The sequence below is a fragment of the Rattus norvegicus genome, chromosome 5, assembly GCF_036323735.1.
Source record: "Rattus norvegicus strain BN/NHsdMcwi chromosome 5, GRCr8, whole genome shotgun sequence".
In the NCBI taxonomy this organism is placed as follows: Eukaryota; Metazoa; Chordata; class Mammalia; order Rodentia; family Muridae; genus Rattus; species Rattus norvegicus.
In genome coordinates this window covers 124,704,358-124,727,454 of record NC_086023.1, presented here as the reverse complement: position 1 = coordinate 124,727,454, position 23,097 = coordinate 124,704,358, and the positions used below count along the sequence as shown (strand labels likewise).

The following is a 23,097-nucleotide window of genomic DNA, read 5'->3' as shown; positions in this document are numbered from 1 at the left end:
CCATGAGCCTTTTCTTTTCCCTTATCAATTGTCAAAGCACAGGCTGAGTCACTGGAACACTTTCTCCGATTGTGTCTGACAAGCACATGCGTGCTCAAGTGTGTCTGGCTTCTGACTCGGCAGCAGGCTTTCTATTTTTGGTGTTTGCAATAGGAATAAGGTGGAGGCAGAGTCTCCTAGCTCTAAGGCCAGAAGGAAGCTGGTGCTCCTACAAGGAATCCAGAGACACAGGGCAGCGACTTTCTTTGACTTAAGACACAGCTTATCATGAAGGAGTGAGCACTAGAAACCTGGCCCAGTGACCTGCAAAAACAAACAAACAAAGAAACAAACACCCCCCCAAACCCTATTGATCAAGAACACAATGAAGAAGATCCTTCTATGTTATAATGCCTTCCTTCAAATAATTGGCTTTCGAGCTAAGAACCATGAAGCCCATGGAGGCAAGACTGTTGCTCCAAAGCACACAGTCAATAAGGATTGAACAGACCTCCATGTTCCCAGCCAGGGCTCACTGCCCACTTAGTGTCCATCATGACCTAATAGCTATAAACCTTGCCTTGCATTTTCTTCTGATCTAATTTCTAATTTTCTAATTTTTAACCTTGTTTCTAAATTTTATTATATCTATGTATGTATGTACATATGTAAGTCAGAAATAAAACTTTTGGAAGTCAGTTCTCTCCTTCACACAAATGTACATGGTAGATATCAATGTTATATAAAAAGGGTAAGAGGTTATACCTAGTATCTGAGTTGGTTGCTATGGGGACGGTTATCAGTGATACCTGCAAGCTTGAGGTGCAAGTGAGACAGATTCTACCACTGGTCGCTTAAATTACAAGATAGGCACTATACTCGTCAGGCTTTAGAATTCAGTGAAAGGACACTCACGTGAGTTGGTAGATGGTGTGGTAGAAGTCACAGGGGTCAAGTTCAATTGGGAGATGTCAAAGTCATCACAGTCGTCTGTATCCTGTGCCACCCCGACTTTGTTGAAGTAACTGGAGAAGGCCTCTGAGGTACAGGTCAGGGAGGGCTGGTCAGGTTTTCGGGAGGGTACGGGTGGAGGCTGGGCCATCTGGAAATCCTTAAACATTTCCTTCCCCATTTTCTGCCTGGGCTTGTCACTCTGTGGACTTGACCTGGCAGAGTCATTCGTGCCTGGGACGGTTGCAAGGGGGGTGAGGGGACCTTGGAACATGGCAGCTGGTAAAGGCATAACAGTTTGTGTGGGCATGAAGGCGGCTGGCGGGAACTGCCCGGCCACAGTTGGCCAGGGTTGCTGGGTTGCAGGAAAGAGACCTGGCTGGCCCCATGCGATGGGCTGAGCTCCTGGTATCACCTGAGCAACGGGTGGCTGAGCACCCATGGCGATCTGCTGTTGAACAAGGGGCTGCTGGCCCCAGAAGGATGGGAGGACGGCGCCCATAGCGACATAACCTGAAACAGGAAAAAGGAGGGTCAGGCATCCTGGAGAAGGAACATCTATGGATTTGAGTGATTGACAGCCATGTACAGAGTCCTAGGCTGTACTAGGACTTCTTGGGTCTTGACCTCTGGATGTTGACTTACTGGTGGAGGGGCCAGGCAGACCTCTCATGGAAGAGGTCATAAGTAGGAAGTGAAACACAGCTGAATCCGGGAGCAACATTTTCTCATTGCTTCACTTTCCTGAATCTCACAGTTCAGGAGACAGAGTGTCTCAGTGAAAGGGGCAGGAAACTGAGAGGTAGCCTAGTCTACTTGCCTCTACTTGGTGAACTGAGACCAGTTTCAATTGATGAGGCCATCTGGGACCCAGTCTCTGCTATACAGCCAGGCATTGAGGCCTAACTTTCATTATGTTTCTCCTCAGGCAGGCAGTGTGTGAAGTGAAACTGTGACTGTTAGAATCTCAGAGGCATAGATGAAAAGCCAGACCTCTGCTTCCTCAATGTGTCACCTGGGAGCGCCCCTTAAGATTCAAAGTGCTCCAGGCTCTTACCTATGAAATGGGCATACATTATCTCTTATTTCTATAGGATGATCTGAACGCGAATATAATTCAATATTCAAGAAAGGAACTATTGCAGCTGACAGAGTGAACGTTCAGCAAATGCCAGCTACTCCTGTGACATGGCCCAGACAAACAATGATGTCTTGCTTGTTGTGTAACAGACAACACCTTACTTCAGGGGTGGGAATTATCATACATTACTTCTGTATTATTACTTTTACAAGTTTACAGAATAAAAATTGGAGGTTATTAATCCAATGGGAATACTTTCTACCATGGTAGTTTGGTATTACAAAAATATCAAGGCAGGTTCTCACATTTATCATCATGGTGATTGTTTGCCCAACTATTCGCTTTGGGTGAGATACAGAGATTGCAATAGGAATGGAAATGATATTTGTTAAGACAGTACCACACAAAATAACGACTTCCATTCATTAATTCCGTACAGTATGCATAGACCACTGTTTTACATCTTCGGAGAATCCTCGAATGATAGTTGCCATTATGCCCATTGAGGAAAACTGGTTGTCAGAGAGGAGAGGTCATTTGCTTAGGGTCACATGGCTTGCATAAGCAGGATCAGGATCCAAACTGAGGTGAGTCCATCTCTAGTCAGAATTCTCTTCCTTGTGTTACATGCAGTCCTCCAGACAGCCAACATCTATTTTGTGTCTTTCACAGTCACTGGGTCTGGGCTACTATGGAATGTGTCAGCATACTGTTGGGTTCACAAAAATTCTTACATGCTTTCCATGGTGCTCATGCTTCATAGGGGGCATAGTGGTCATTAAACATGGACGCCTAAGCCTAAGAGACACATGGCCGTTCAGTCATGGCAGAGGATAGAGAAGCCAGCTTTGCCCAAAGAAGCACTCCAAAGGCTGCCAGAATAAAACTGTACGTGCAAAACGAACTGGGAGAGGATTCAGGGTATCCTAGCAACATCCAAAAGCATGATTGACAGGTGCCATGGCAACGATAACATCATGGCTCATGTCGGTGACTCTTCTGAGCCTACAGTGATCATATACAAGAGTACCTGGTTTTAGGCTCAATTCAACTGCCTCTGAACTGACTGAAGTTGGTCAAGTCAACATTCAAAGTCTGGTCATTTCTTCATCCTCTTGCCACCTGCCCCAGGAGGAAGCTTTAGACAGAGCACACTTACTGGTGAATCCAGCCAGTGTTAAAGGCATTGAAGCAATGAAACAGTTCATGGTAGAACTTTAAGTCCAGTTGTACTGGGGGCCACTGTTCAAACTTTTGCTTTATTCACTGTTTGATAGCTTACCTACTAATGTAGTGCTTTGGCCTCTAACATGCTAAATGACAACCAGGCCACTTGTTTCTTTTGTTCTCTGATTTGCTTTCACATAAGTAAATTATTCTCAGAGGGAATTCTCTCGCCCCCTAGGGGTGAAGAGAAAATCGGTGGGATGTTTTAGTTATTGTGGTAACTGCAGGAAAGTCTGGCTCTCATGGCATTTAAGAGGCCACCAGCATTGACAGTAGACATCCATGATTTGTGAAACCATTACACAGGACAATAACAGATTCAGCCTCCTGATGTAAGCCTCGACAGACCAAATGGTTCAGAAATTGAGTTTCTCTGCACAGAGTCAACACCTATGTTTCCCATGGACGTGACAAGTGTGGACACTCAAGGGAGAATGTATGTCATTTGATTTGGAACATGTGAAAAAATGCTGGTCCCAGGCAGAAACACTCGACATCATGGCTGGTGTCAGCCTGTATTTTAGCTGCAGTTTTTACTGGTGACTCTGCTGTTGGGTACGGTCTTCTTACTACTCATTATGTCCTGCACTATGGTCATGCCCAAGTATTTCCTTATTGAAATACATGCTTTTGGGTTGGGGATTTAGCTCAGTGGTAGAGGGCTTGCCTAGGAAGCACAAGGCCCTGGGTTCGGTCCCCAGCTCCGAAAAAAAGAACCAAAAAATAGAAAAAAAAAAGAAATACATGCTTTTATTATAAATCACTTCCCATTTCAATCCCATACTATCAGTGTGACATTATACTGATTAAAAATGGTACAGGAAAATAATGAGTTCCTATAACATTGCAGGTATTTGTTACATTAAAAAGGAAAAGGATCCAGGCTTCAACTGTGGTCTTTCAATGTCCCTGGTGACTCTAATGCCCATTTTAATGAGGAAGCAGAAACTCTCAGTTTTGACCCAGCGATGCCCCCCCCCTTCCCACCATTCTTCTAAAACACAAATATACCCACTCTTTGATGATGGGGTTATAACCTCCAGTAGAGATACTGCACGTGCTAACCTACTAAATAGCCCAGCTTAGCAGCCCAGTAGACTGTGGAGTGACCTTTCCATCTGACTGCATGACTGACTGGGAGCCATAGCTCCCTGTGGTTGCTCAGTACCGAGAGAGGGAGCATTGTACCACATATTGTTACCCCAGGGAAAGATCAACATTCACAGTGTGCTTTCTACAGAATGCATACTGTCATCACATAATCACAAAGAAAAATAATTTTAAGGAGAAGTGTCCTGAGCCATGAGTTAGGAGTCAGTGTGGCACTTCCAGTTCTTGAGCATAAGGCTCAGATGCGTGGCTTTGGCTCACGAGGGCCACCTCAAGAGATCCAGAGGTTGGACATCTTCATGTTTTTCCAAGAGTGCAATGGAACCTAAGATCCACAGGTAGATTCACTTCTGATGATTGTACTGTTGGTGGCAGCACCCCCCTCATATTTTCTGTTCTTCCCCCACAGGGAGCTAACAGATGGGCTATGCACAATTTTTGGGAGAGAGCTATTAGCATGTCTCTCTGGCTTCACGCCATCTGCTCCAGACCAAAGTATAATATTCAGAAGAGAAAAAGGCAACACTGGGTAATTGGTACCATGTTGAGGAGTTTACAGATCTCATTCAATTTTCCTGGTTGGGGGAGGAGGGGTTGTTAAGCCTGAGCCCTCCCCAAGCCTGGAGCTGCTGCTTTCTAGCCACAGGCCATGTGCATGCCTGGAGGGACACCTCAGCCATTGGGCTAAAGCAGTGTTGGTTTTCAGGGAGCCGCTTCAGGGCAGCCACTGCAGCTACCTAACAATTTGTTAGCTGGAGACCCGTGTGCAAACGTGGAGGGATGAGGTGCCCAGAAACATGTTTGTGTCATAAAAGTTCAGGCACTACAAACCTCTTTGCTGCTTGCAAAAAGGGAACACCCACCTTCCCACCTTGCAATTAAAGTGTGTGCGCGCGTGTGCATGTGCATGTGGTAAATATTGCAATCTATAACAAGACGCCAGCTCTGGAGACACCCATACCCACGACTGAGGGAAGAAAAATAAAACCAGACTAACATATAAGAAAAGCATTGGAAACAAAGGCTCGCTGCGTTTGTATAGAATTTGTTTGCTACCTCCTAGCTACACTGCCTCGTTTAACTCACTCATTCATCCAAAAATATCCATGCTGGATGCTTGGCTCTGATTCAGTCTCTAGAGATGCAGAGAAGAAGGAAACAACACCCCTCCCACTTTTTGGTGGGAGAGTAGATGCTTGCAGTAAGCCTCTGGGGTAGCTATTACCACTCTCTGTTTATTCTTATGCATAAAATTCTACTTCTGTGAGGGCATAGCTTACACCAGCCAGTTACACAAGCAGCGAAATACAAATGTCTGCAGAATTCCTCCTTAGATCACACTTCTGGGCAATATTACAGAGGTCTTCTGTAACACACAAGTCATGAAGATGAGGCTCTCGGCACTGCTCTGGGAGATCCAATCACCACCTCTCAGTTTACAGGTGAGCATCTAGGTTTCAGTGGAGATGGGGCTGGGCTGTTTACAGCTGGTTAGAGCCTGCTTCTCCAGACCACCCAGACCACCTCTGCTATAGGTAACCAAGACACCAAACAACTAAACTTGACTATATGTAGTTTAAAGATTCCCAAGAAGATAAAGGCAGGGAGGAGGGGACAGGACAGTCCCCTTTTATAGCCAGTGCTATGATAATAAAGTAATAACAATCTTTTCCACATTGAGTATCTTCAACATTCTCAGAGGCCCTTAGTTATCTCATTTAATTCTCATGATATTGACACAAGTTTTTTTTTCATTCCAGTTATGAAGATGAAGTTTTGCTTCTGACATTATCAGCCCCAACATTTAACTAATGAGTAAGCCAGACCGGGAGATTCAAAAGTCCTCAGCTGTCCTTGGAGTGGCATGGGTCACTTCCGGACCTTGTCTCCTTATTGCTGATCAGATTACTTTCTCTGTGCCTGACAGTACTGAGTCTGACAAAGGTCTCCAGGGCATTTGTAATCTAATGTAAGTCCAGGGTAAGACTGGAAAGCACACCTAGTGCCATCTTGTTGTTTATAGAGAGGAGGATGAAAGTAGGAGAGGTCAAACTTCCTTCCCCTGCCCGGAACAGGCGTAACCAGGAAGCCTGCCTTCTTCCTTGACCCTCAATCCTAGTGATGCTGTTGTACTTGAGAGATCCTCCATACCACGCCCTCCTCAGCCAGGACTCCAGAGTCCGTGCTCTGTTCTGCTCACCACTTCAATCCTACTACCCTACTGTTCTAATGTATCCCATACTCATGTATGCTCTGGCTTATGACCCCAGCTGAAGGGGAGCCCTCTGCTAAGTTCAATGGTGTACGGCAAGCACTTGGAACAGAAGCTGGCCTAGAGGGGGCACCCAGTGGATACTGTGGAGTGAGCATGTCTGAAGATTAGTAGGTATGGGGTCTATCATTGTTATTGTTGCTCTTTATAGACAAAGCATTGGGGACAGTGTGTGTATGTGAAGACAAGGCTCCAGCCCATGGCTGCTCCTAATAGACATTTTTACTCATATTGTAAATGACACATCCTATTTCACTCTTTCCAAGATTTTACTGTCCATTTTACAACCCCTCACCACTCACCATTTCAGAGACCACCAAAACAATTCAACGGGGGAGCTTGGAAATGAATGCATTTCTAGGGTGCCTATAGATTCTAAGCTATGAATCTACCAACTATCCTGCTTCTAAAAGTTTGTAATGATCCCTAAAACTCAAGAGGAGGAGCTGCATTCTAAAACAGGGTATGAATTTTTAATTTATATACAATAAAAGCAAGGTTTATATTTAGTAGCAAGAATTCGTTTCAAACACCATGTAATTAAAAGTAATTATTTACATAAAAAAGCACAAGCAGATTTGTATTCTAAAATATTCGGGCTCTCATTTGCTGTTTATAAGAATAAAGATAAAGAAGAAATAGTGAGCCTCTAACTCAGAGCATGCAGGGAAATGCAACACTGTTCCAGGCTCCCAGATAACTGCAAGGACTAACCTCGCCTATTGGTGATCATTTCCAAGTGGAGAGGCCTGGCTGTGTGGAGTGGCAGACATTCTAGAAACAAAGTATAACCCCTGAGATGCTAGCATTTCTAAATTACCTGCCGAACTGTGGTCATAGGTGTGTTTACCCCCCTATAAACAAAATCTATGCATTAAGGATTCTTGGAAAATGAGATACTTTTCATTTAGAAAGTCTCTAAATGCTACATTTTCTTCTCAATTAACCATTAGCAGTTTACTCTTGTCCTACAAGGTTTCCCATGTGAGTGGGGGACCTCTCTCTCCTTGAGCCCAGCAAGGCAGTCTCCTCTACCCATCAGGATTTAAGAGGCACGGTTCCTCTTTCCTTTGCACCATCTTTCCTGCCTCTGGGTAAAGTGATGGGGAAGAAATAGACCTGCACGGATTTGTATGGCTATGTGCATGGTGCCATGTTTCTCAAAAACCTTGAGTCTGGAATTTTCTAGGTGGAAGGAAGCCGTCCCAGAATTCCCAGCATCAGCACCCGCAGCCTTGTGTTTGACCACCTGTCCACCGACATGGCTGCCTCGTATCTCTTGGTAAGCCACAGGAGAGAACAGGGCTCCTCAGGTGTTCTAAGTGTATTTGGTACTGGTTCAGTTAGTTGTCTGAGGTCCACAGAAAGTAGAAGGGAGGAAGGTGGGCTTACCTGAGGGTACAGCAGCAGTGCCAAAAGACATAGAGCCAAACACATCTGCACTCCCCGGAAGTGTCTGGGATGGCGCCGGGAGAAAGGCATCACCTGGGGTTGCAGGAGTCTGTGAGACAGAGAGGGGAGGGGACCAGATGCATGAGACCTGCTCAGAAGGCCACATAGATAAGGGGAGTAAGGTGGGTGTTGCTAAAACCAGAAACCATCCAAGTCACTTATGTGCTCCACTGGCTGATGACAGAAACATTATTCTACCTCTCCCCTGGAGTTGGGGGGGGGAGGGTAAATGAGCTGCTATGGGGACTAAATGAAACAATGCATCTAAACGATTAATTTTATTCAGTTTTTCTTAAGCACTGTGCATGCACATACAGTCGATGCTCAGCACATGATGGGAAGTATGATTATTCGTTTGAGCCCCTACTTCTGGGATTTTTTTCAGGCTACCAACTTACTCCATCATATATGACTTTCACCACTTGCAAGTACCCAATTCAATCTGAAGTATTCCCACTTGAACCCTACTGTGTTCCCTGTTAAATACTGTCATTTATTAGGTGGTCAGTAGACAGCTGGCTAAATAAACAAAGAAAGCTTGAGGAACGGATAGAGTGCAGGCCTATGTGTCTTGGAACCTTACAAATTCTTGCAAAAGAGAAGGAAATATTTTCACAAAGACAAACCACAGTAGCGTATCTGAAAACTTCTAGCCTCAGTCTGACCTCAGTTGCAACTCCAGAAAGGTCAGCTGGATGAAGTGCTGGGTCCCCCTTACCCCCTTTGATAGCTGGGGGGAAGTTATCAAAATAAGAATGTCCACTCCTGCTAACTGTAGGCTTTTGCCTACAGTGTAAGTCTGCATGATACCATAATATCTTGTTGGTCCCCGCCTCCTCCCTTGGAACAGACTGGGGCAAGCAATTAATTCTGAAACCATGGTAATTAGACAGGGCCATTTTTAGACCGTCAGCTTCCGGGACGAATGGCATTGTTCTGAAGATTACTAAATACCCATTTGGATTGCACTTGGGTTCAGGGCCAGAAACATAGCCCTGAGCTGCTGCGTTAAGCATTTTTGCACATCGTCAGAACAGCCCACCCCCCACCCCCACCCCCACACAGCCATGAAGAAGTCACATGTCCTCCTCAGGTCTCAGTTTGCTCATCTGTACAATGCAGGGGGTAAGGAAGAGCCCATCAGGCCCACTCTTGCCTGTTCTCTAACCTAGCTATTATGTACTTCGGGGGCTGGAGAGTGAAAGGCTTATGAGAGTGGACTGGCTTCTCTGGGAACAAGACAAGGTTGCAATGGACATCAGGGGTTGGGAGCAGGGCAGCTGTGCCTGAATTCCCAAGTGGCAGCTGTGGGCTGCAAGGTCTCAGACCATCTGTCCTCGGTGGTGAGACCACAGCTCTTTCTCTGTGAGGTGCATCCCACCAATGAACTATGGCACTCTGTTTGCACAACTGTGTGGTGCTGGGAGGAGCCATCCTTTCCCACCAGCTTCTGTTGGTGTAGCCTGGCTCTCTCTCTATCTCCACAACTCTGGGGAGCAGGCAGGGGAGGGGCTGAAGAGGGCATGCATTCATTGCTGTAGCAATTGCAGTGACAAGACTGCTTATCAAAGGGTCTAGTACTAAGGTTCTATTTTGCTTTGTTTTCAATTCAATCTTCTTTCTTTCTTCTCCTTCTCTATTTCTTTTTGAATTTGTACTTTCAAAGGAAGGTTCTATGACATCTCAATCACCTTGCAAGTAGTGTCATGGATGCCCTTACTGAGCTGTGCCTGTGAACCCAGAGCTTCATAACTGGCTCAGGGAGGCATGGGTCATACTTTCCAAGGCAGGAAGGCAAGGGGGTGGGCACAGCAAAGTGGGAGGAAGAAAAAGGAAGCAGAGAGGGAAAGAGAAGGATGGAACAGAAAGGACTTCCTTGCTTATGCTGTGGGGGACTGGGCCCATGTGACACATGCCTGCTCATGCTTCCTGCCATGTTGAGTTTTGTGTCCATATTCTCAGCTCAGCTATCCACCCTTGGTAAGTGTGAACTATGTATCTTTCCAGTCTCCATTCTTAGAGCCTTAAGGGGAAGTCACAGGCAATGTCCCGTGGTTGCTTTGGTTCCTCAAATCAGAGACATCGATTCTAATTCCTTTTTCATAGTAGAGGAGCCCAAGGTTCAGGAGCATTAGTTGAAAAACCCAAATAACACAGCTCAGCTTGCAAGCGCCAGAGTGGAAATTTACCAGCCAGGCTCCCTCACCAAAGCCCACATTGAGTCTCTGTGTGACTGGTGAAAGAAGGGCCAGGCAGCAGGGTTCGGAGGGTGGGGCATACTTACGGGGGGAGAGGTTATATCAGGAGGGGTGGACATGTCTCCAAAAAGTTCTAGTTGGGTCACAGCCTGGAAAGACACAAAAGGAATCATGTAAGCACGAGAGGGATGTTGCTGGGCTTGCTTTAGGATGTTATATCTTGAGAATAACCACCCCTTTTCTCTGTTGCTACCAAGGAAATCATAAGGCTAGTCACTGCCTACTACACTTCATAGTTCCAAGTCCATAGACAGAAATGCAATCCTACAAATTGTTTCTCTCAAGAGTGGAACCACCTGTCCAAAAGCCACCCACCTGTAAGAATGGCAAGGGATGACTATGAGGTCCTTTCTCACTTAATGCTCCCAACAGCATTATCCCTGAGAGGCAGGATCCCTTAGCCACACTGTTTCGTAAAGAAATATATTCCCATAGAGGTGACATCAAAGTCATCCAGGTCAGGACTTGAAATTTCTGTACAGAGAGCATACAGTCAAATATGTATTGCCCTCGAAGTCTGTCTTTGGGATATAAAAATGTGGCTGGATGAAAAGAAAACATTTCATTGAATACCAGGAAAGGAATCAAAAGCAGACTAGTATACACACTATCAATCACTCCCAGGAACTCCATGCCTACAGACACAGCTCCATCCATCTTCCTATCCATCATACAGGGGGTGTGAAAAAGCCTGACCAGAAGAGCAGAAGAACCCTTTTAAGATACACTTAGAAATTAATCTGCATACACTTTAGCTTCAGAGACCATAGGGATTCTTTGGCCAGGAACCAAATGCCCTGACTTAATTATGCAAAGCATATAGTCACACACTTTGTGTGAAGCTATCCACTGAGTAAAACCTACTTCCCACTCATCTTCTCATCGTAAGTGAGGGCTCCCAGTGCAGGCAATGGCAAGAACCAGTCAACAGAAGGCACAAGAAGAGGCTGCCTGCACTGCTACTCTGGTCCCCATGCAGACATCCAGTTCCAACTTGCTCGTAGTTGGATCTCTAGGATTCATACCAAAAAAGAAATGACTATTGCTTCTGCAGAGTGAGCCAGCTTTGAGTTCAAAGGTCCCACTGTTGGGTATGTATGTTGGTTCACTGTCCAAGCTTGGTGACAGAGTTGATGTTAGAGATTTATCATCTAGTCTGAGAGCTGTAAACCTCAAATATTCCAAATCTCAAGCATTCTGAGTGTTGATATGATGCCACAAATGGATAATCTATACCTGATCCCTGATAAGGGTCATGGTAAAAAAAATTGCTAGCACACTAAACACAGAGAAGAGAGGTGGGGGGAGGGAGGGAGGGAAAGAAAGGAAGGGAGAGAGGAAAAGGGAGGGAGGGGGAGGGAGAGAGAGAATGAAGTTATGAGTAGAAGTATATATGAAGTAGAAAGGTATTTGGTGTTTAGGCTTTGGTCCCATCTCCAAGGTGTGTTATTCTGAATATGTCCCAACCTCAAAACCCAAACCACATTTGCTCCCAAGCATTTCTGACAAGGGATGCTCTTAGTAGCAGAGCTTCTTTGGCTAAACTTGGCCAAGAGTGTTTTCCTGGACAAGAATGACGCTCAGCTGTGTGAGCGCCACTTCAATCCTTCCCCTTGGGCTCTCAGACTCCACGACAGTACCTGGCACACACCGAGGGGTTTGTTTCCTCTGAAGTATGCAACATTCTTCTCACGAATCTTGAAGAAGCATAAGGTGCTGGACACTGTACTTGGTGTTAGGGGCATGGAAAGGAGAACTGTCAAGTCCTAACTGCAGGCAATGGACGGTCTGTTCGGGGATGGTGATTCACAGACGCAGATCCCTTCAGGGTTATAGGACAGAAAGGGTGACCAAAGTCTCTGTTGGGAAACTGGAGCCTAGTCAGCTAGGGGCAGAGAATTTAGTCAGAGTTTTCCAAAGGAAACAGCCTGACTCTAAAGTCTAGCAGGAGAGGTACAGTTAGCCTGGTGACAAAGAAGTGGAAGACTATGGAACTCTAAGAGCCAGGAGGAGCACTGGAGGAGGGCAGAAGCCGTTTGTTGCTACCAGCATGGACCTCCTGAGGGAGGACATGGCGAGGGACTGGCAGAGGCTATCTGAGCCATTTGTGTACATTTCAGTCTTCCCCACTGACTCCCCTAACACCTTCCCTCTCAAACAGTGAGTCCAGCCACTGATATACACGTGGCAGCTGGCGTGTAGCATGTGCTCCTAAATCTGGACTCTTGTTTTTTCCTCTGCAAGCCTTTTTTGGCATGCCAACAACATGTCACCTGATAGGGTGAAGGCTGCCCTTTGGTCCCTCTCCTGCTGCATATAAAGACTGATTCTGCCTAATGAATTCAACTGAAGCTTCTGAGCTTCCTGGAGTCTGGAACTCCATGCTTATAAAATGGCTCAGGACTATTTTGAGCGTTGGGAAAATATTAAAATGAAGTTAATAATTAAGTCACACAATTTACATCTCAAGTGTGTTGAACTCGTGGCATACTTTTACTAACATCGTAAAGATAATTTATTGGCTAATTTTCTCCTTAAGCACAACTTTTAAAATAACCTTCTTTCTTGAGATATAGCCCTTCCTCTTGCCAAATGATTTTCACTCAAGGATTAAACGAGAAAAACATGGGGAGGCATAAAACATAGGCTGTTATTTCGTTTCATTGGATTTGCTGTTTAAATAGAACCCTGAGTTAATTAAATTTTATAGAAAAAGGGGGTTCTTGGGCCATAAAATTAAAAATAATCTGAATAACCATGTATGATTGAGAATCAGGAATAGTATCTATTTTCACAGCCCTCCCCGATGTGAACCCCAGCCGCTTATTTGTAACCTAATAAACCATGTTCCAACTGAAAATATCTGAAAATACTGTCCTCATCCATCATGTTAAAGGCCTCAAGAGAATAAAGCTAAGAGTTCACATTTGTAAAACACTTTACAGCTTACAATAAGCATTCCCATACATTATCATCATGTCTGACACTGCCTGAGCCCAGGAAAGTCAGCTCCATTGTCACAGTCCGCACTTAACAGATGCCTTAACTTGAGGCTGAGGTAAGGGACGGGGACGGGAGATTGGATGCACTGACCTGTATAGCAACCACACCTTTTCAAAGTCTGTCTGCTGATTCACCAGTCCCTGCTCAACATTTCTTAATGTGGTAGTGAGCTCTAAGACATCTTCCAACTAGAAGCTATGGTTTCCAAGAGACCTGCTATGGTGCACACCCATGGAAGGCCATTTGCAGCAGCTGGAGATGTTTGCTCCAGACAAAGAATTACCTACCAACACTAGCATTTCAAAGGCCTTCTGGTGGAGGGGTAGCTCTAGGTGCAGATGCATTTCTTTTAGAAGATACTGGGTACTTTGCAGCAGTAGGTGGAGTGATGCTAAGGCTGCCAAGACCAGTGTTGGAGAAATCAAGGCATTGAGAGGTTTGGGTCCATCCCTTTGATATCTCCCATCAGACTTGGCCCTGGCCCTAGCCCAGCCACTTTAATTTAAATAAGTGATAGTTTCCCAAGTGTATGGTGCACTGTACAGCTGCTTCAAGATTAGTGCCCTATTCCTTCTTTCAACATGACTGTGGTGAGGTGAGACAGTTGAGGGATGAGATGCCATGGGTTGACCTCCATAATGCATTCTCTCACAGGCTCATTCCCTATGTTTTGGCAACAGGAGATCCTGGAACCCTTCAAGAACTGTGTAGGAATTCCAATCATGCGCTGGCTACTTTGCCAAGAGCCAGGACACAGACCTAAGGACATCATGCTCTTGCCCCTATGTTCACGAGCTGGATGCTTTATGGAAGCCAAACATACACAGTCAGTCCTCACGGTGCTAAGGGGCACAGAGTCCAGTGGATCTGAAAGGTGACACATCTTCAGGCCTCTGCATGAGCTTTTTCCAGTCAGTCACGCCTTTCCCCCACTGTCTTCTTATCTTTCTCTCAGGGCGCAAAGACTGTGTTGTACTTTTCCCCATCAGTATAACTAGGATGTGCTAGGAGACCTCTAAAATACTGGTTGAATGAAACTAATGGGTGATGTTACCTTTTCAATATCCCTTCTCTCTCTCTCTCTCTCTCTCTCTCTCTCTCTCTCTCTCTCTCACACACACACACACACACACACACACTCATATACATATACACTTACCCACCACCCACCACATACAGAGACACAGATACACAGACATACACACACACACTCCCATACCACACACACACACACACACACACACACACACACACACACACACACACACCATTTGTACACACACTCTTCCTACTGAACCTCACAGCACCTTTAGTATTCCTGTGAACATTGCAATGGGCACCTACTGCAGTAGCAGAGAGTAGGACAGTCACCATTTATGCAGGTAGATGAGGACACCATGGGACACATGAGGACAAGCAGAAGAACTCTAAATTAACAGGACCCTGGCCGACTCACCTTGGTTGCCTCAAGAAGCTCATCAAAGTCCATTGACAGGTTTCCGTTCTGCAACCACAAGGCATGATGGATGAGCATAGAATGAGTGATGGTCCGACAACACGAGACAGTTAAACAGACAAGGCCCTCTCAGTCTTACCGGCGTGGCTGCAGCAAAGCGCGCTTCGAAATCCTCCAGCGGCTGGCTATTCTGCAAGTGCAAGGGATGATGAATGAGGATGGAGGGAATGACGCACAAATGACATGGATTTATGGGTTTAATGATGACGGCAGCCATGGTTTACACTCCCATGGTCTCAGTAGGCGGGAGCCGACTCTGATGTATGGTGAAAAGCCTGGGATGTGTTTCCAGCATAAGCAGATGATAAAGCATAGGCCTGATTGGGAGATACAGCAGCAACAGCAGCAGCGTGTCTGTAAGTCTACAGTCCATCTTCCTGCGACTATGCACCCCACTCAGCTAGGCACAGAGATAAGAGCCAACGTGTCTACATTGAGCAGTCTTCTTTGAAAATGAAGATGTGGCATCGCGTAACTTTTGCCAAACTTGACTGTTTTTATTGCTTATTTAGTTATTTATGGTATACAAAATAATGGGGTCCATTATTACATTTTCATATTTATACTCTCTCATCATCATCATCACACCACCACCACCATCATCACCACCACCACCATCATCATCACCACCACCATCATCATCACCACCACCACCACCATCATCATCATCATCACCACCACCATCACCACCACCACAACCACCATCATCATCACCACCACCACCATCATCATCATCACCACCACCACCATCATCATCACCACCACCACCACCATCATCATCACCACCACCACCACCACCACCACCACCATCATCATCACCACCACCATCATCACCACCACCACCACCATCATCATCACCACCACCATCATCATCATCACCACCACCACCACCACCATCACCACCACCATCATCATAATCACCACCACCATCATCATCACCACCACCATCATCATCATCATCACCACCACCATCATCATCATCACCACCACCATCATCATCATCACCACCACCATCATCATCACCACTACCATCATCATCACCACCACCACCACAACCATCATCATCACCACCACCACCACCACCATCATCACCACCACCATCATCATCATAATCACCACCACCATCATCATCACCACCACCACCATCATCATCATCACCACCACCATCACCACCACCACCACCACCATCATCACCACCACCATCATCACCACCACCATCATCACCATCATCATCATCACCACCACCACCATCATCATCATCACCACCACCACCATCACCACCACCATCATCATCACCACCACCACAACCATCATCATCATCATCATCAACAACAACAACAACAAAGACAACCAGTTGTGCCTGTCTTTTGTGCCAGCCTTTCTCTTCGCTCAACCACCTCTTCTTATCCCAGTAAGATCAGTGCTCCCTATTTTCCTAAGCCCAGGTAGCTGCCACCACTGATATAAAGTCCTTCTTAGAGTCCTCAGTGCTTCAGCCGAGGTTCTATAGCAGGTTCTTTCACGCGTGTAACTTATTCCCAATGCCCAGCAGATCCCCTGGGTCTAATACACAGCATTGCCCAACAGAAATGAATGAATCCATGTTTTAACAAGTGGCTGGCAGCTGGCCAAGACTAACTGTTCTCTTAACTTTTAATTCTATTGTATATATCATGTATTATACGAAATGTATAATATCTACCCCACATGCATATTTTAATAACCTTGTTTTAGTCTATACATACAAGCTAATTATTCTTTGGATAATTTCCAAGTAGCTCAATGCTAATAGCATCTGTGCCTATTGGCATTCAAATCAAGTCATTGCGCATGAGCAGAAAGATGACAAGGCTTCCTAATTTTGAGTAGGGCTTGGTCCAGTCTTAGAATAATGTTTGTTTGCCAAATCGTCTTCACTCTCTCCACAGAAATTATGACTGCTAATTCCTTCATTCCCAGACACAGGATGTGGACTGGGGAGGGAGAATCAACGTGCCTAGGACCACTGTCATTTAGAACAAACGTCAGTAGATTCTGTCATCTGTCCCTACCAGCGTCTAGCTCACCATGACTCACCTGTGGCAACGACAAGATGAAAAGTTGCCATGTGCAATAACTACAGAAATACTACATCTACTACTATTGGCATTGATAATTACTATTGCTATTTAGCTACAGGTGTGTGGGGTGGTGGGAAGATGGCTGTAGCCGGGAGACCATGTAATCTGTGGTGTGGCCCAGAAGGTTAAGGTTATGTCGCTACATCCCTTATAAATTCACATACTCCTGGGGATTTATGGCCAGGCCCCTACCAACTAGCTCTGGGTCATAACTTTTAATAAAAACATTTTTTAGTGTCCAAAATCTCATTACATCTGTCCAATATAAAAAAGCAAATGGCTTCAGAACATGATGGATGAATTAAATAAATTTGAAAAACAGCCTGTGGTGGAGTCTCATAAAAGCCTCACCATGTCCCACATAATGAAAATGTGGGAGGACCTCTAGCATCAGCATGGCCTCTGGGGAACTGCACAGGTGAGACGTATTGAGTGACTTCTATACATCCAGAGGAAGTTCAGTCTAGGTATCTGGTCAAGTATGTGTCCTAGGAGTCACACTGGTCGTGCCACCTCTCGGGCACATGGCTGTGAATCTCAAGGATGCTCACTTTTCGCCATTTCTAGGTAGTAGTTACTCTTTGAGTCTTACTGATAAGTGTGCATAGCTTTGTATGGTATCAGGCACAGTGTAGACAGATGCTCAATAAATCACACATTTTATACCTTCTCCTATCTTGGCTCATTTTAACGACATATTCAACACATGTTTTCTTAACCTGGGAAAACTATTGTTACTTGATGTTGGGAACTAGAATAAGGAAACTTCGGTCTGTTCTTGACTCCATTCCCCCAACGCCCTGGTCTTGTTCCTAGGCAGTTTCACCAGATCGTCTTCTTTCTAGTCATATCTCTGATACCTCTAGTCTGCTGCTGTCTTCAGACTCTGGCTTGGTCAACACTCCAGACTCCTTCCTCCTGTCTGGTGTGAACTTAGGTGACAGTGCACTCCATCTGGCCAGTGGAGAGGTATTTCTAACCAGTGCCCCATTCCCCAACTAAGACTCATGTCTAGGGTCTGGAATCCTTCGCTTGGAACCCACCTAGCACTTGCTTTACCCACACCTAATACAAGACTTTTGGCTTGGCTTACCAGTTATCTTCAATTCTTGACTTTTCTTCTGGCATTTTCCCCCTATTTGCTTTGTATTTTGCTTTTTTAAAAACTCAGCAGGGACAACCCATACCAGGACCTCAGCATTCTGAGGAGAGATTTCAGGGACTTTATTCTCCCTCACTGTGTCATATAGTTCTATCCTGACTCTTGAAGAAGACACTGAAATAAAGGTCGCATGGGGAGTTTCCTTTCCCATGGCAGGGGAATGATGGCTCTACACTGGGCATTGGAGGAGAAGGGAGATCAGAGTGATGGTCCTTGTGCAGTAAAAATGACAGTGGGCAAGAAAGGCTGTGGGGTACAAACATCAAAAAGGAGGAAATCATATTTATGGCTGACAAGTCAGGAACTTGCCATGGTTTACAATGTAATCTTGGGCTGCATAACACAATCCCATGGGGAGGCATTTATAAAACTCTGAGACCTGAGCCCCAGCCTCTGCTATGGGATTCTGCTGGAGGCAGAGTGGCAGGTGGTGGTTTTGCCAGGTTTCCACAGTTCCTCAGTGACTCTGATGTGCAGCTGGCTTTTCAAATTGCTGTGCTGGGGAATGGATTCTCTTCAGGAATAATCAGTGAGCATCCTACTGGGAGAACCAAAGGCATCTTGATTGATTAGGTAATGGATTAATTAAGGCCTTCAACAAACATTGCTGGTGGGTTTCCCACCTGCTAGGACCTAGACAGGTACTGGAGACACAATGATGACTAATATATGGTCCGTGCTCTCTGCAGGGCCATGAGGTGTAGTCCTTGTCATAGGAGGTGGACAGAAATGTGCATATGGGATGGGACAAGGCTTTTAGATCTAAGCTAGGACCTACGCCAAGGCTGCAAAAGAATCAATTCGATTATCCATTTAGATGGCCCAGGAGAAATGGATTAACTTAAGTGATTTGTAACTGTGCACAGGTGGGTAGTATTAAGGAGGCCTAGTGATTGTCAGCACCCGAATGCATGCTACTTTCCCAAGTGCGTGATTTAACAAGCAAGGCACACGCTAATTAAGACTAATTCTCATGAGATATCTAGTAGCTTATGCTTTGCACCACTTGTAGCAAAGAGGAGAGTGGGCCGTTTTCCACTTCCTAGGAGACAGTCAAGAAAGGCTTTGCTTGGGAAGTGAACAACAGCGTGGGGGCAGCTAGAAGAGGATGGTGAACTACTATGTTGGCATGCGATTCCTCCCCAGAGCAGCACTGTCTGGTAGAATTTTCTATGATGATGGAGAGTCCTGTACCCGTCCAAGCTGGTGGGAGGTGTATGCTGGGTACCACAGAAATGTTTAATGGGACTGAATTGTAAAACTTAGTTTGGATTACTTTTATCTTAAATAATCACAAGTTACAACTGCAGGAGCCAGCACAACTAGACAGAAAATGCATGAGAAAGTAAACAATCAGCCATGCTTCCAGTGCTGGCCCCTTTCTGAACGACAGACACGTCCTTCCTTGTGCACTTTCTTCTGTTCTTTTGAAGAACATTTAAACTGACTGGAAACTTTCTTTGTGAGAAATTAGTTCCTTGTTATGTCTAGAGAGTACCACGAAATCACCAAGTTCAGTTTGCCATGATAGCGAGCAACTTCTGGATCAAAGTTTTCTCATTGTCTCAGCTAAGCCAGAGCCAGAGGCTTGTGGGTCTTTTTAAGGGAAGTTTCAAATGGAAATTCATGAAGCAAGTTAAGATTCATGTTTCAAGTGGAAATTCATGAAGCCTCATCAACAGTCAAATGAAACAGAACTCCACTTACTACCCAAGTGTGCCAGGCCTTATGAGATGTAAGCTCGACTCCTGCTAGACTCAGTGCTGTGGCTTAATGGAGGGTCTGGAGCTGGTGTGAGGACTTGGCTTTGGAATGGTTGAAAACTGGTGTCTAAGTACCCCATGCTGGGCATCCTTTTTGCAGCCAAAAGGTCTTCTTCCTCCAGGTATTGTTTTAGGAAAGTCGTGAGGAATGTCTGGAAGCTCGATGGAACATACCTGAATGCAGTAATGAACACGGCATCCTCCCTCAAAGAGCATATGGTAGGCTATGTGTGCAGTCCCTCAGACAAGAAAACATTTACACCTCACTTCCTTGAAGTTGGACTTTGTTGCTGTTGTTGCTCTTCTGAGACTTTTGACACACAGGGTCTTGCCCTATTTTGTTCTGGAATGGTGTAGAATGTGGTAATCTCCTGCCTCTACCTTCCAAGACCTGAGTGCTGGGGTGACAGGTGTGTACTACCACGCCTGGCTTGACTGTGCTGGCATTAGGAAGAAGGCTGAAGGAGACCAAACTCACGAGGACACTGAGTGACCCCAGAGCACTAAGTGAAGGAGTGGGGTGGCCCTGGCAAAGTCTGACACTACATTCTTTTTCTTCTCACTTTCCTCTCTTGTGAAGAAAACCTGATGTGCTAGCACTTAAAAGCACAGGTTGGTTTACAAGAGAATTGGATGGTTTTAGGACATCGAGAAGTGGAAAGAGATGCAGGAATGGCAGCTTCAGTACGAAATGCTGCCCAGTGTCTGGCCACATCCTCAGGTAAGCTCCTGGTAAGATCCTTTGATCCTGGAACCAGACTTCCTGGAACTAGATATCTCCACAGGGAGAAAACAAGGCTGATAGGGGTTGCATGGCAAACAGCAGCCTGCAGAGCATGATCTCAGAGAGCCAGTTCCATTCCTCCTGGGAAAAGGATGGAGGGATAGAATATAGGGGACCGAAAAGGGAGAGTAAGGGAGGGCAGGTGAGGGATGTAAGTAGAAGGAAAGTAAGGGGAGAAGAGGAGCGGGCAGAATATTAGGGGAGGGAAAGAGAGGGGGAAGGGAAGGGGAGACAGAAGGAGATGGGGCAAGGGAAGGAGATGAAAGGGGAGGGAGGAAAGGAAGAGAAAGAGAGAAAAGGGGCTGGGGCAGAGAAAGGAGGATAGGAAGGGGGAGGAGGAGAATGAGGAAAGTAGGGGAAAGGAAGGGAAGCTAGAAAAAAGGGACAGAGGGAGGGCAGAAGACAGTGGTTTTTTTTGGTTGGCAGGTGTTATGGTTTGTTACTGTAGTTAAAGCTACACCCCCAGGGTGGCCCCGCAGGAAATGAGGGGATCCTCAAGAGAGGGCCATACCAGGAGGTCCTTAGGTCACTGAGGGTTGAGGTATTTCCCATGCAGCTTTTAGTAGATCTTGTGTAAGCCTTTGAGTTGTCAATATTAAGTGTCGTATGAGAGCGAGCCTCAACCAGTATTTTCTCTGCTTCTGCTCAAGGTGAGTACTTTTTCTGATAGTCCCTTCCCTGGGGCCCACGGGGCACTCAGTATAAGCCTCCAAAAACTGTGAGCGAAGTCTATTTTTCCTCTTTCTAATATCAGTTGTCTTCAGAATTTTATTGTAGCACAGGTGACAAAAAGATGAGGGTGAGTAGGTGTTAGGTGTGGGAACACCTGGTCCAGGGGAACCACAAGGTCACCTGCAGGTGACATAGCCTTTCAGATACAGATACTACAGGCTTGTGACCTTTCCCCCGGTTTTGAACAGGAACCAAAGTTCTGGCTCTGCCCTACCACACCCCTTCTCTTCTTTCTTCTCCTCCCCACATTTAACACCTATTTTGGAATTTAGAGAGTGTATATAAACTGAAAACATGATCACTCTATGGTATGGTTATGGGGAAGGTTTTTATTGTAGAAATAAGGGAGAACAGCTGGAAACATCTGGAAGAGTCTCAAGCAGAGAGAGAAAGAAGTGGATTGAACCTGGTCATGAGAGAGGCAGGAGCAGAGCAGAGACACAGAGAGAGGGGGTGTGGGAAAGAAGAGGAAGAGGGAGGGAGAGGGACACACACACACACATACACACACACACACACACACACACACACACACACACACACACACACACACAGAGAGAGAGAGAGAGAGAGAAAGTTTAGTCAAACAAAGAAGACTATTCACGATACTGAGGGAACATGGAAGCCAGCACACACTTTGATGTGCTACTAGGCACCACAGATAAGAAATTTGTCCCTTCTTCGGGTGATAAGGGAAATGACCCCTTTGGTAAAAGGGAATCTGCTTCACAAGTTCCTGAGGAATGTTAGCTTTTGTCTAACTGCCTGGGTTTGGTGAAATGGAGTTTCTTTTGAGTATGACAAAGAGAGTCTCTAGTTTTTCACGCCTAAATTTTCTAAAACATATCCAGTCTAGAAATATATGTGGGGCAAAGGTTTACAGAACCATTTCCAGGCTGCTAATGATTCTGTGGTGAGGCACAAACAGCAGATTTTCAGTGACAGAGGAAAGGGACTGTGGAGAATGCCATCCACTGAGCATCTAGGATCCACTACATGTCTATGGATGTGGTCATGCCCTTCTATCATTCAGAGGAACAAAAGAAACCAGGAAACACACACAGTGCCATGGCCATGAATGCGATGACTCATGCACAGCCCAGTGCATGTGTGCACGTGTGCTCAGTGAAGAGCATGACATGTTTTGAGCACATAGTACTACTTTCCTCCCTCTGCCTGTACCATTAAACACATGGCATCTAGCTCGGTCTCCATAGGTGGGTGGATCTGGATGCTGGATGCAGTGAAGACTTCAAACCATGGACAGTGGCAACATTGTGATCTTAAAAGGCACTGGGGTTGATGCAGCTACTTCAGTGGTGATGGCAAGAGAGGTTGGTGATGGGCCTAGGTGGGAGTGCTGGGAAACTGAGGCCGCACAGTTGTTGAGGAGTTCTGGGAAGACCGTCTAACCAGTGACATCATCTAGGAGCCAGAAGATAAGAAGGACCGAGTTTCCTGACCCCTCCTGTGGCTGGAGGAACAGGCTGAGAGATGCCCGTGCTGCTTTTAATGACTTTAGACAGAGTGAACAGACTTGAACGGGTCCAAGGAGTTTAGAAGACTAGAAACCAAAGGGGAATGGTTCTCAAAAGCTTGAAATTAATTCTTTCTAACTCTTTCTTTCTTTCTCTCCTCTCCTTTTAAAAATCTATTATCCTATGTCCACATTAGACAAAACTCAAGG

At 45.6% G+C, this 23,097-nt stretch overlaps 1 protein-coding gene across 14 annotated transcripts in view; it reads right to left on the bottom strand.

Annotated features, from left to right (window-relative positions):
* The window catches only part of Dab1 (DAB adaptor protein 1), a 1,121,076-nt gene that overhangs the window by 15,131 nt on the left and 1,082,848 nt on the right, over positions 1-23,097 (bottom strand). For 8 of the 14 annotated variants that reach the window (XM_039109333.2, XM_039109335.2, XM_017593175.3 and 5 more), the window contains 5 exons: positions 14,929-14,979; positions 14,790-14,837; positions 10,357-10,419; positions 8,013-8,121; positions 895-1,443 (listed from right to left, as the gene is read on the bottom strand). In XM_039109333.2, the coding sequence (XP_038965261.1) occupies positions 895-1,443; positions 8,013-8,121; positions 10,357-10,419; positions 14,790-14,837; positions 14,929-14,979 (820 nt within the window). The remainder of the gene's footprint in view (positions 1-894; positions 1,444-8,012; positions 8,122-10,356; positions 10,420-14,789; positions 14,838-14,928; positions 14,980-23,097) is intronic. The other 6 variants (XM_039109337.2, XM_063287212.1, XM_039109334.2 and 3 more) reach the window with 1 other exon arrangement.